Source organism: Megalobrama amblycephala, linkage group LG17 (genome assembly GCF_018812025.1).
Source record: "Megalobrama amblycephala isolate DHTTF-2021 linkage group LG17, ASM1881202v1, whole genome shotgun sequence".
NCBI classification, from domain to species: Eukaryota; Metazoa; Chordata; class Actinopteri; order Cypriniformes; family Xenocyprididae; genus Megalobrama; species Megalobrama amblycephala.
Window position 1 is genome coordinate 3486241 of NC_063060.1, and position 13446 is coordinate 3499686.

At 34.6% G+C, this 13446-nt stretch overlaps 1 protein-coding gene across 7 annotated transcripts in view; it reads left to right on the forward strand.

The window, feature by feature from the left end:
- The window catches only part of LOC125250405 (piezo-type mechanosensitive ion channel component 2), a 131918-nt gene that overhangs the window by 20034 nt on the left and 98438 nt on the right, over nt 1-13446 (forward strand). For all 7 annotated transcript variants that reach the window (XM_048162970.1, XM_048162965.1, XM_048162964.1 and 4 more), the window contains exon 2: nt 7401-7496. In XM_048162970.1, coding sequence (XP_048018927.1) covers nt 7490-7496 — 7 coding nt within the window. In that variant the 5' untranslated portion in view covers nt 7401-7489. The remainder of the gene's footprint in view (nt 1-7400; nt 7497-13446) is intronic.

Genomic DNA, 13446 nt, shown 5'->3' on the forward strand with positions numbered 1-13446 from the left:
AATGTTCACTGTAATTTTGTCAAAGGTTTAATAGACGTTGCAGAATCGCTGTCATTTTGAAATAAGATTGCATGGGTGTTTGAATTGAGATTGCGATCTTTTAACGATTAATCGTGGAGAAGTGTTTCTCCTAAACGTCTGTGGTTTAAATCAGAAAATGTAAAATGTAGTTCACCGGCTGTCACTCCGAGCTCCCTTCTGGCTTTTAGTTCTCCAGAAACATCAATTATTCCTGAGATGGATCATGGTTTGAACGCGGTCAGTGTGGTTTTGCTACTCCATCTAAAGGAATTACATGACTGATGCTTTGTGAAGGAATTAAGCTGTGATTTTGATTTAGCCACATTTTCATTATCTTCTCAAGTTAACTGTCCATGTCAGAAGCATCATGTTAAATATCTGATTAGATGTTTTTGTTTGTTTGTGCAGTGTTGTATGTGATAAATTAGTAAAGAAAAGGAACCATAAAAGTCCCGGTGCCATCAAAAATACAATATTTGATGCATTCTCTATTCTTTAAAGGGGACCTATAATGCCCCTTTCACAAGATGTAATATAAGTCTCTGGTGTCCCCAGATTGTGTCTGTGAAGTTTCAGCTCAAAATTACCCACAGATCATTTATTATAGCTTGTCAGGTTTGCCCCTATTTGGGTGTGAGCAAAATCACGCCGTTTTTGTGTGTGTCCCTTTAAATGCAAATGAGCTGCTGCTCCCGCCCCCTTTCCAGGAGAGGGCGGAGCTTTAACAGCTCGTGCTTCGGTTGCTCAACAACAACAAAGCTGGAGAATCTCACGCAGCCAAAATGAGGATTGTCAGTAGCGGTGTTCAGCCTTACATTGTTCAAACCGGAGTCGACACTGATGGAGATGGAAAAGTTACAACTTTTACAATGAAACTGGACGTTTCTGAATGGTTAGTGGATAAATTTATGTAGTTGCTGTGGAGTTGATTCAACTCATCGACTAGCATGTGCCGTCATGTTCATCTTTTGTGTTGAATTGACCCTCGCTTGTGAAGCAGTCCGGCGTAAAATGACGGCATGTCAACAACACTCTACTACAACAACTCTTCCTCTTCTCTAAAGCAGCCCAACATGGCTCCGCCCCCTTTGTTGCATGTTCTCGGGGGCGGGGTTTATGTAAATTTTAGGGTTAGTGATGTCACCAACCTGGGAAGAAGCTTGTAGTAGTCCCTACCAGCCGTTTGTTGTAGTCCTTAAAAAGTGATTTCTGTAAAAGAAAATATCTCCCTTTGCATTGACCTTTGAGCGTCGTAACTTTGCAGATGTTGTTTATGCTCAAACAGCAACATTACACACTAACTAAAGTTAAAAAAGTGAAATCAGAAGGACCCCTTTAGTCTTGTTGGATTATTTTGGCCTGGTTTCTTGTAAACTAGATTTTTACAGAGAGGTGTTTGCCTGCATGTGCAACACTCACTGCCATAATGTTTTCAACTTTTCAAAAATGTTTGAGAGTTTTGGCCTCTGGTGAGGTGATCTGGATTAAACTCGTGTCTAACCGTGTGTTTTCCTCCTGATTCACTGTGCTGCAGGTTTTATTAACAGGATGAATGTCTGTGCTGTAATCTATAGGACTGAGTTTAATGGCCTCCATCTCTGTGTTTAGTGATCCTACACTTATCTCTCTCGCACCAGTGTGTCTGCTGTCCGCCTGAACCAATGGCAGAGCGGCTTTTCTGTCAAATGCTCAATATTTTAACAGACTCCAAATTATTTTACCTCTGTTGCACATTGCTGATCGTTAATTATATATACTGTGCAACTTTTTATTATAATTATTATATACATTTTATTATATCTATTTAATCAAGTTTTAATGTTGTTTATGTCTATGCTTTAAGACAAACCAATGTGCAAATTCATAAATAAACACCATTGCTGAGTATTTTCTCTTTAAAACTGCAGTGATCTAAAGTCAGTTTCAAAAACGTGATTTGAAATCGCTTGTGTTTCTTACGTCACAAACTTTAGCGGGCTTTAGCATATCGTTAACTATGACCGCTCTGAGGCAGGGGAGTCTCAAGAGAATATATCCTGGTATATTTTTCTGTTGATATGAAAAATCGGGTAGATTTAGCAATACAGCGGGTGTATGATGTATATTAGGATGTTATGATGAACTGCCTTTCTCAAAGAGTTGTTCAAAGCGTTTGTAATGATACTGATTGTTAGAAGGCAGCTATCTGACTCTGCCATAGTGAACGGGAACATGGTTTGTGTAACATTAGCAACTCATTATTAGCTGTTTGATAACATAGTCAAGCAAAGGCTAATCATATTAATTACGTCACGTGTCCGACAGTGTAAAAAGCGATACCATTGTCCGGCGTTTAACTCAGTAAGTTGACCGAGTGGATCTCTGAGCTTGTGTGAGTGAAAGGGGGCGGGGCTAATTAGCATATTCATAGATCTGCATATACTAAATGAAGCAAGGGTGTAGAGTTACATTCAAGCAATTTTAAGATTTTTTTTTTTTAAATATGTCATTTTGGTGATCAAAGATGAGTGTTAAGGGTTAAAGTTATTGACTACAGTGGGACTTTAAAGGGTTAGTTCACCCAAAAATGAAAATTCTGTCATTAATGACTCACACTCATGTCGTTCCACACCCGTAAGCAGTGTTGGGGAAAGTTACTTTTAAAAGTAATGCATTACAATATTGCGTTACTCCCTAAAAAAGTAACTAATTACGTTACTTCGTTACTTTTTATGAAAAGTAATGCGTTACTTTACTTTTGCGTTACTTTTTCTCACCGGGGCTGGGCTTGCTTGTTTGTTTGTTTTTTAATAACAACAAAAAAGTTCTATTTTTGGCAAAAAAGGCCCTTTCACACCAAAAGTGAAATCAATAAGCCTCAGGCTGAAGGAAAAGCATATTTACACCTGTACAGTAGAGGGCGCAGCTCAAACAAACCTTTCAGATGTGCTGCCGTTCTGGATTTAAGAAGAATAGGATACAGGAGAAGGAAGTTCTAGTTCTTATTTCTAAATCTAATCTAAAGTATTTCTGCTTATTAGTATGGCTGAATTAGATATATTGAAGGTCAGCAGCAGAGACATTGGTTAATAATTGAGATTAAATACATAAGGTATATTTGTGTAATTTAATATAGTGAATTATTACAGGTTTGCAAAAATTCTGAGATTGCATTTCACTGTTTTTATTCATTTTGAGGAATACTGAATGTTTTTGTGCAAGTGAGATGAGTAAATGCATGTTCACATTTAGTCTAGAACTACAATAACCATCATGCTTACACAGCGCACACAATATCTCTGCACTTTATTTCTCACAACATAGGGACAACATGTCAGTCAATAAATGTGAAAAAGTAACTTGCGTTACTCATTTGAAAAAGTAACTTAGATATTTTGTTGTAAATTGAAAAAGTAATGCGTTACTTTACTAGTTACTTGAAAAAGTAATCTGATTACGTAACTCAAGTTACTTGTAATGCGTTACCCCCAACACTGCCCGTAAGACCTCCGTTCATCTTCCGAACACAGTTTAAGATATTTTAGATTTAGTCCGAGAGCTTTCTGTCCCTCCATTGAAAATGTATGTACGGTAGACTGTCCATGTCCAGAAAGGTAATAAAAACATCATCAAAGTAGTCCATGTGACATCAGTGGGTCAGTTAGAAGTTTTTGAAGCATCGAAAATACATTTTGGTCCAAAAATAACAAAAACTGTGACTTTATTCAGCATTGTATTCTCTTCTGGAATCCTTTCCATTGAATTGATTCCATTGAATTGATTCCATTGAATCCTTTCATCTGTCGGCATTGGTAATGCACTTTTACGTCGCCGTGGTTGTTTTTGACGAATTAGGACATCCGCGACATGCACACTTATGCACCAATTTAAAAAAATATAGCAATACCAAAGTACAAACAATGTAGAATAGCTTGAATACAGCGTGCGTCTCCCTCAGACTGTAATCGAAGCTCGGGCGCACCGGATAACACGTCAGCAGCGTCACTGCGGAGTCATGAACCTGGATTGACAACAGACCCAGAAGAGAATACAATGCTGAATAAAGTCGTAGTTTTTGTTATTTTTGGACCAAAATGTATTTTCGATGCTTCAACAAATTCTAACTGACCCACTGATGTCACATGGACTACTTTGATGATGTTTTTATTACCTTTCTGGACATGGACAGTCTACCGTACATACATTTTCAATGGAGGGACAGAAAGCTCTCGGACTAAATCTAAAATATCTTAAACTGTGTTCTGAAGATGAACGGAGGTCTTACGGGTTTGGAACGAACATGAGCGTGAGTCATTAATGACATAATTTTCATTTTTGGGTGAACTAACCCTTTAAGTGTTAAAAGCTGCTGTGTTTCATTTTAATAATGACTGTTTACTTTTTTTCTATTCGCACATGCTTTTGGCAAATGCTTTTATTGAGAATGATTTGCATTGCATTCAAGGTTTACATTTTTTCCTGTTTTTGAACAAAAATGCACTTAACAGTATTTTTGTTTTTTTTCTGTTTGTAATATATGTAAACATTATGTCCCTGTAAGTATGACATATAGTTAGGATAAATTATTTGGTGCTTCCTCAGAAGTACTTAAACACTCGTTAATGGAATCATTAAGGGGCTGGAATCGTTAAATCGGAGACAGAATCATTAAATTCCCTACGATTTCTATCCATATTCAGCACAAACTGGAGCAGGTCTCTTTGGAGCCTTCAGGCAAAAAATTTATTTTATGTGAACATTAATTCTGTTTATGTTTGTACTGGATTTTAGTGTTCTTTTTAATATTACCTTTCCATATTGTGCTAAAGTTTGCCAATGCGGTTTAATATATAAGACCCTTGTTACTGATGATAGCAGTGGAAAATCTCTGTGGCCGTGATGTGTGCACTTTTACTTCACCCTTTTATTGTCATTCTTGATTTTCCTTTCCTAAATATTGGCTGTGTAGTAAGAAATAGAGATCTATTTGATGCTTAACAATCTTAAACAATGTAATTGGTATTGTGGCTGTTTTTACATTTGTAAATGGTGATGTAATCGTATTCTTGCTGTATTTGGCGTTTTATTTTGACATTACCAGAGAATAGGAAGTAATTGCTGTCAGGTTCAGATGAGGTCTTCAGCTGAGCTCCATGTTTGGTAGTGAAATAAATGTGTGTAACATTCGCAGTATCAGCTCATAAAATGGCAAACATGCAAGATTAACAACAACTCATGCTGAAGAGGAGATTTTTAAATGCCATTACTTTAGTCTAGTTGTTAAAATCAAACCGTGTCACAACAGTTTCACATGACAAAGAGCTTTATTTACTCTTCTGAGCGTCTTTCTGTCCAGTGAAGCATAAACCTCACAGCTCATGGAAAGAAAGAATCAGACCAGATAGACTGTGGAAACTTTGGAAACGTCTCAGCATGTGTGGCACACTGAACGGTTTGTCAGATGTACAAACGGAGACTAAGGGATGTAAACGAGACTCTGTGACTTCAACAGGATTCTCACAGGCATTTTAGTCTTCATATTAAAATATAAAATGTTAACAATATATGTCAAGTCAAATCTATTTGTATAGCGCTTCTTAAATACAGTTTTTTTTAAAGCAGCTTTATAGAAAATCATGGTGTTTATGTATTAATATGTATTGATCTATCAAATTTAATTAAGTTAGAAAAGCTATTCAGTCAAGAGCAGTGAGTCTTTTGTCATTTGATTAACATCACATACAGACAGCAGGAATATTAGGCTGCTGTCCATGTTGTTTACTTCTGATTTTGAATGAGTTTGATAGTGCTCCGTGGCTAACGGCTAATATTACTCTGTTGGAGAGATTTATAAAGAATGAAGTTGTGTTTATGAATTATACAGACTGCAAGTGTTTAAAAATGAAAATAGCGACGGCTCTTGTCTCCGTGAATACAGTAATAAACGATAGGTAACTTTAACCACATTTAACAGTACATTAGCAACATGCTAACGAAACATTTGGAAAGACAGTTCACAAATATCACTAAAAATATCATGATATCATGGATCATGTCAGTTATTATTGCTCCATCTGCCATTTTTCGCTATTGTTATTGCTTGCTTACCTAGTCTGATGATTCAGCTGTGCACAGATCCAGACGTTAATACTGGCTGCCCTTGTCTAATGCCTTTTATAATGTTGGAAACGTGGGCTGGCATATGCAAATATTGGGGGCGTACACCCCGACTGTTACGTAACAGTCGGTGTTATGTTGAGATTCGCCTGTTCTTCGGAGGTCGTTTAAACAAATGAGATTTATATAAAGAAGGAGGTAAACAATGGAGTTTGAGACTCACTGTATGTCATTTCCATGTACTGAACTCTTGTTATTTAACAATGCCAAGATAAATTCAATTTTTCATTCGAGGGCACCTTTAAATATGTTTTTAGTAGCTTTCTGGGCACTAAAAGTGTTAATTATTAACTTTTATTATTGATAAATATTAAAAATATATACTAGGGTGTGGAAATGGCAAATAAGCCAATAAGTGCTTCTCTGCAGCATCTACTACAGTGGTAATTTATTCTTTTTTATTTCTAAATAAGTGTTTGCTTTCCAACATCGTGAAACCTTTAGTTTTTCAAATAGGGGACAAACTATGAAGTATGAACAAATAATGTTTTGGACATCACATTAAAAATAACTGGGCAATATTTAAAGCTTTGAATTGCTGGGAAAAGTTGTGTGAAGCACTTAAAAGCACTCGAAAACATTAGACCATTAGACCAAGTTATTTCTGTTAGTGTCACAATGTTTCTCATGGTTTCCAGATTACATGTGCGCTGAGAAGAAACCACTTGAATTCACCGCAGAATTAATAACATCGCTGTGAAATCTTGTGAGAAGCATTTAGGTTAAATTCATCAAATATCAGACAGCAGCACCGTTTGATCTGATATCTGTGGTTTATCAGAGAATTCTGCGACAAATTTAACCTAAATGCTTCTTACAAGATTTCACAGCGATGTTATTAATTCTGCGGTGAATTCAAGCGGTTTCTTCTCAGCGCAAGCAGGGGCGTAAATTTCATCTGACAGTTAGGGGGGACAATAAACATAAAATTTCTCAAGAGCAATTTTTGAAGGGGACACAAATAATAAAGCCAAAATTTTACTTATAAAGGATGTAATGTTGAAGAAAACCAATCTATCTATTATCTGTCTGTCTCGTTCTATCTATCATCGTTTTATCATTCTATCTATCTAAATCTATAGTGAACATATTCTCATCTATGTGAGCATTATTTTAGGGGTTTTTATGTTTGGTGCAGTATGACATCAGGTTTGCTTTTTGCATGATTTTACAAAAAAACTGTAGATGACTCTAATATGTGTTTTGATATCTTCTCTCCGCAGCATGTCTGTTCAGGTACAATGTACTGTCCTTCGTCTACCTTGTCTACCTCCTCCTCATCCCTCTCTTCCCAGAACCCTCCAGCATAACCATGCAAGGTAAGAAGCATCTCTGCACCAACACTAACTCTTCCCATAAGTGTCACAAATCCAATGCGGGAAGCACATCTGTCTTCTCCTGAAACTGGCTTTAGTGCCTCATGCAGAAAATCCAATGGAGCAGAAGTGTTAACAAAACATTAATTGAAACCACTAAAGTCAGGAGGACCTGTATATCATGATTCGTGGGAAGAACTTGCTCATGCGCGCTTAGAGGAATATCAAGATTTAGGATGTAATGAAGGTGTGCTGATCATGCTGAATAATTGATAAGAACATTATGATGGTAAATCTGTGTTAATCCACTGAGACGAGGAAGATTAAAGTGTTAGAGAAACTGAGCAGTGTGATTTTTTTTTTTTTTTAAATCCCTTAATAGAGTTTGTTGAGACCAATATAAAAGAGAAACTTTAAAACATTTTTATGATGTCACTTCCTTTGATAGGATGTCAAAGATCAATCCATTATTTAAATATCACAATATAATGAGGTTGAACAGAAAGGACAAGGTCACATTTTATGTATAAATTATGTTAGAAACAAATCAACATGGTAAAATTGATCCTTTGAATTTAATTACATATATATATATATATATATATATATATATATATATATATATATATATATATATATATATATATATATTTTTTTTTTTATGTTTTTGAAAGTTTATTAATATACCTTTATTTGATCTAAAATGCAGTGAAAACAGTAATATTGTGAATTATTATTACAATTTAAAATGTTTTCTGTTGTAATGTATTTTATAATGTAATTTATTGCTGTAATTTTCAGCATCATTTAGTTTCACATGATCCTTCAGAAATCATTCTAATATGCTGATTTGCTGCTCAAGAAACATTTCTTATTATTACCAATGTTGAAAACAGTTAATATTTTTGTGGAAACCATCATTTTTTTCAATATTCTTTGATGTATCTAAAGTTCAAAAGAACAGCATTTATACTGTTTATACTGTCACTTTTAATCAATTTAATGGGACCTTGCTTAATAAAAGTATTAATTGTTTTCAAAAAGAAATCTTACTGAACCCCAAACCTTTGAACAGTAGAGTAGGTCATTTTAAATATTATGTAATATACATTAGCATTGATGTGTGTTTGGATGCTTGTTTTCCGATTGTTAATTATGTATAAGAGAAGGTTTTCATGGAATAAGATGAAAGAGGAAGAGGACAGGACATTTTAAGTGGTCGACTTGCACTCATCAATAGTTAAGCAGACCTGTGCTCATAGTAAGAGAAATGCATTCTGGGCTTCACACAGATTTATCATGCCTTATTGGGATTCTGGCTGTGTGTGGCTATATGCAAATGTGTTGGAAATGTTCACCCAAAAATGAAAATTCTGTCATTAAATACTCGCCCTCATGTCGTTCCAAACCCATTAGACCTTCATTTATCTTCAGAACACAAATTAAGATATTTTTGATGAAATCCAAGAGCTCTCTGACTCACCACTTTCAAGAAAGGTATTTGTTTCGTTGTTTACGCTCAGCGCTTCCAGGTTCTACATCAAAACGCTGACTCATTATTGGCCGGCTCCTGCGTCAGCATCACACGCATTTGATTTGATCTGATTTGATTTTTTTGTTGTTATTGCACTCAAGTACAACGAAATTCAAATGCAACTCCTTGTGGTAAAAATTACACACAACAGCAAAAATACAAAAACACCATGCAGCATGCGTCGTGCTGCTCACCTGTGCAGCTTTGGCCAATAATGAGTCGGCGTTCTGCCGCAGAACCTGGAAGCGCTGGACATAAACAACGAGTGGGAATGACACAGAAGAGAGGATATTGTTGAATAAAGTTGTTATTTTTGTTTTGTTTTTGCGCACAAAAAGTATTCTCGTCGCTTCATAATAATATTAAGGTTGAACCACTGCAGTCACATTGACGGTTTTAATGATGTCTTTAGTACATGTATATGTCTATGCATATACCTCTTGGATTTCATCAAAAATATCTTAATTTGTGTTCTGAAGATGAACGAAGATCTTACGGGTGTGGAACGACATAAGGGTGAGTAATTAATGACAGATTTTTTTTTTTATAATGATGTTTGAGTTTATAATACAAATATAACAAGACATAAAAAAAAACAAACAAACAAAAAAACTCAAAAACAAAAAAGAACACAAACAGCTCAGATTTTTATATAAAACAGGGTTACACCATAACTTGTTCTGACTTTATTCTCGTAATTTAATGACTTTATTCTCAACATTTTATCTCGACTTTTTCTCGAAATTTAACGAGTTTGTTCTCGTAATTTAATGACTTTATTCTCGTAATTTAATGACTTTATTCTCGTAATTTAATGACTTTATTCTCAACATTTTATCTCGACTTTTTTCTCGAAATTTAACGAGTTTGTTCTCATAATTTAATGACTTTATTCTCGTAATTTAATGAGTTTATTCTCGTAATTTAATGAGTTTATTCTCGTAATTTACTGACTTTATTCTCGTAATTTAATGACTATTCTCAACATTTTATCTCGACTTTTTCTCGAAATTTAACGAGTTTGTTCTCGTAATTTAATGACTTTATTCTCGTAATTTAATGACTTTATTCTCGTAATTTAATGACTTTATTCTCAACATTTTATCTCGACTTTTTTCTCGAAATTTAACGAGTTTTTTCTCGTAATTTAATGACTTTATTCTCGTAATTTAATGACTTTATTCTTGTAATTTAATGAGTTTATTCTCGTAATTTAATGAGATTATTCTCGTAATTTAATGACTTTATTCTCAACATTTTATCTTGACTTTTTTCTCGAAATTTAACGAGTTTGTTCTCATAATTTAATGACTTTTTTCTCGTAATTTAACGAGTTTATTCTCAACATTTTATCTCGACTTTTTTCTCGAAATTTAACACGTTTTTTCTCTTAATTTAACAACTTTAATCTCGAGATTGTTTTATTTTTTATTATTGCTTGGCCCTAATCCTCTTCCGTAATAATATAACAGGTTAGGGAAAAAAAAAAAAAAAACATATTTAAAAAAGATAAAGAAAAGGACAAAAAAAGTCCAATGTCCAGAGAGTTACACAATTACAATATTCCTTGTAATATAATAGGGCGAAGTGTTCCAAATAGTCCAGATATGGGGTCCAGACTTTATAAAACTGGCCTGTTTTTTTGATGTAGTACATAGGTAAGACGCTCCAGGGGAATCAACTCAAAAATAATCTTATGCCAACCTTTAAGTGATGGAGATTTATAACTGATCCAACTAAGGAAAATATATTTTCTGGCAGCAAAGGATAGAATATTATACAATTTTTTATTAGCAGATGAAACAGTGTGTCCAGTAGGTATACCCAACATCCAACTGAGTATTAAAGATATTTTCCATTTCCCGTAGCACCAAAAACCAATACCTTTGCAGTCTGTTATAATGACCGAATTTTCATTTTTGGGAGAACTAACCCTTTAATGTCATATTTTGGGTTATGCATTTGGAAAATAGATATGCCTGCAGGTGTCTGTGGGAAAAAAAAGTGGTGCGTGCAAACACGTTCACACGCACTTCTGTATTTTTGCTTTGTGTACAACAGACAAAACAGTTCAAAGGCTTTAAATGACTGTCATTCTGGTCCAATGATAAAATAAATTGATAGTCTTTATAGAATTGAGTTCACTTTTGCATTCTGGTTTCATTTAAAATTTTAAGCACAGGGAAAACTATTTCTAGGTCTAACCTATGCCTGAAAAATGCTACTCTTAAAATTATTTTGTGTGTGTATATATATACATATTTATACACACACACACACTGTAATACATAATTATATAACTATTAAAATTTTCATGTGATTAAAGGACTATTTCTACTCAAAAACCACTGGTTTATTAAGCTTGAAAAGGTTTTGTTTTTTTTAGTCCATGAAGAAGAATTCGAAGCAATGTTGGTTTTGGCAAGTGTTTTATCTACGATGTCTGAAGCTGTGAGATATTGGCTGTATTTTTCTGTAATGTTATCTAAACATTGAGGTGAATCGATGTCTTCTGTCAGGTTCTGTTAACCGTGGAGCGTTACAAATGTTATGAATATAGATAAGGGAGATAAAGTGAATTTTTATGTCGTATTTCCCTTGGCTTGATCCATCTTTGTCTGACACGTATGCCATAATGATCAAGCACAGTATATTTGAGGTCCCACAGACCCTAATGCTGTACGTGACTAAAATAATAATTCTAATTTCAAAGTTAACCTTTTATTTTCCTTCCATGATGTTATAAGAGCTTCACTTCTGTGTGCAATCATTTTTTTTAGAAGGCGATTGTTATCCTGTACAGTACATTTACACATTTGACAGAATATTTTAGCAAGTTACAGTGCACTGAAGCTTTACATTTTGCTCGTATGTGCGTTCCTTAGGAATCGAGCCAATAACCTTGATGTTTGCACATTTGTCGGTGTTAAATTAACACCGCACGGTGTTCATATGGCAACACCAGCAGGGTGTTAAAGTAACACCGAAGCAGTGTTAGAGTTAATTAGGTACTTAAATGACTGAGTAGATTTCATCTAAGGCTGTGGCTGGAAGTCAGTTGTAGTTCTTGAGTTTCTCTTTCCTTCAGTGATTCTGCTCGTTATCATCAGGTGTCTTCAATAATCAAACAATCATCACTCAATTAATCACTTAAGCATCTAATTAACTCTAACACTGCTTCGGTTTTACTTTAACACCCTGCTGGTGGTTCCCATATCAACACCGAGCGGTGTTAATTTAACAGATTTGAGACGTCAACATTTTTCCCACAAAATTAAGTATGTTTTTGAGATATTAACCCCATTCTATGGCCTCTTAATGATCAGCATGATCAAAACTTTGCTGAAAAATGTTGTACACAATATACTACTTTCACCTGATTGAAAGGTTAGACTTTTATATCAAGTAAAAGACCTTTTAGTAAAAACGTCCATCTTTAGATCATGGTTTATGTGTCGTTTTGCTGTGAAATCTTTACAGATTTTTATAAAGTAATAATTCATAAATATAACTATTTTATTTATATTGTTAGTAATATTTCAAGACAAACGCTTACTGGACTCACTGAAGCAACTATTCATACCTAATTTTCTAGAAAAATCATGTTAAAATGTGAGTATCAAATATGATCATCAGGCTTTTGAGGAAGGTTTATTTGTTCATCATCATTGTATTGCATTGCATTATATGTTTTAAAACCAGAGTTTTGATCATAAAACTAAGCATTTAAAAATCATCTTACTAAGACATATTACTGGCAGATATAGAGTGACGAATGACATTTATATGCATTTTATGTTGTTATAAAGATCTTATTGATTTACATTACAAGCATCAGAATTTCATCTTATTTTTTAGACATAAATATGAGCAACTGCTCCAAATTGCTTACCTCAGTTTGGGCCTCTGAATGAAATTAAGCTGTTTTTCCCTCCTCCATATTCTCATTATATCATACTATAGGAGCCATAAAAGCCTGATGCATCAAATAATATATACATCTGCAAACTTTTTTCCATTTTTTCAGGCTTTACAGGGTTAAAATGACTCAAAACAAAACCTGAAGTTGCTGTTAACAGTAAGCGATGGTGGCAAAAACTGCACAGTCAATTGAAAGTTTACAGCGGTCAGGAGAGACGCAGTTGTTTTTCACCCTATTGTTGTCGTCCTCATGCATGTTTTTTATTGAATGGGGATGAAATACGTGACATAATTGAGGGTTTTGGCAGAGATTTGCACCCGGGGCGCTTGCTAAACTACACTTTAACAACCCCTTCCCTCTGTTGGGGGAAAATAAGCACAAATTGTTTCCCACACTGTGTTTTTTAGAGTAAATCGGGACAAGCCATATCCCAGGCCGAGGACAAATCTAGTAGCTAGCATCTGGCAGCGCTTCTCACCGTCTGGATTCTTACGATT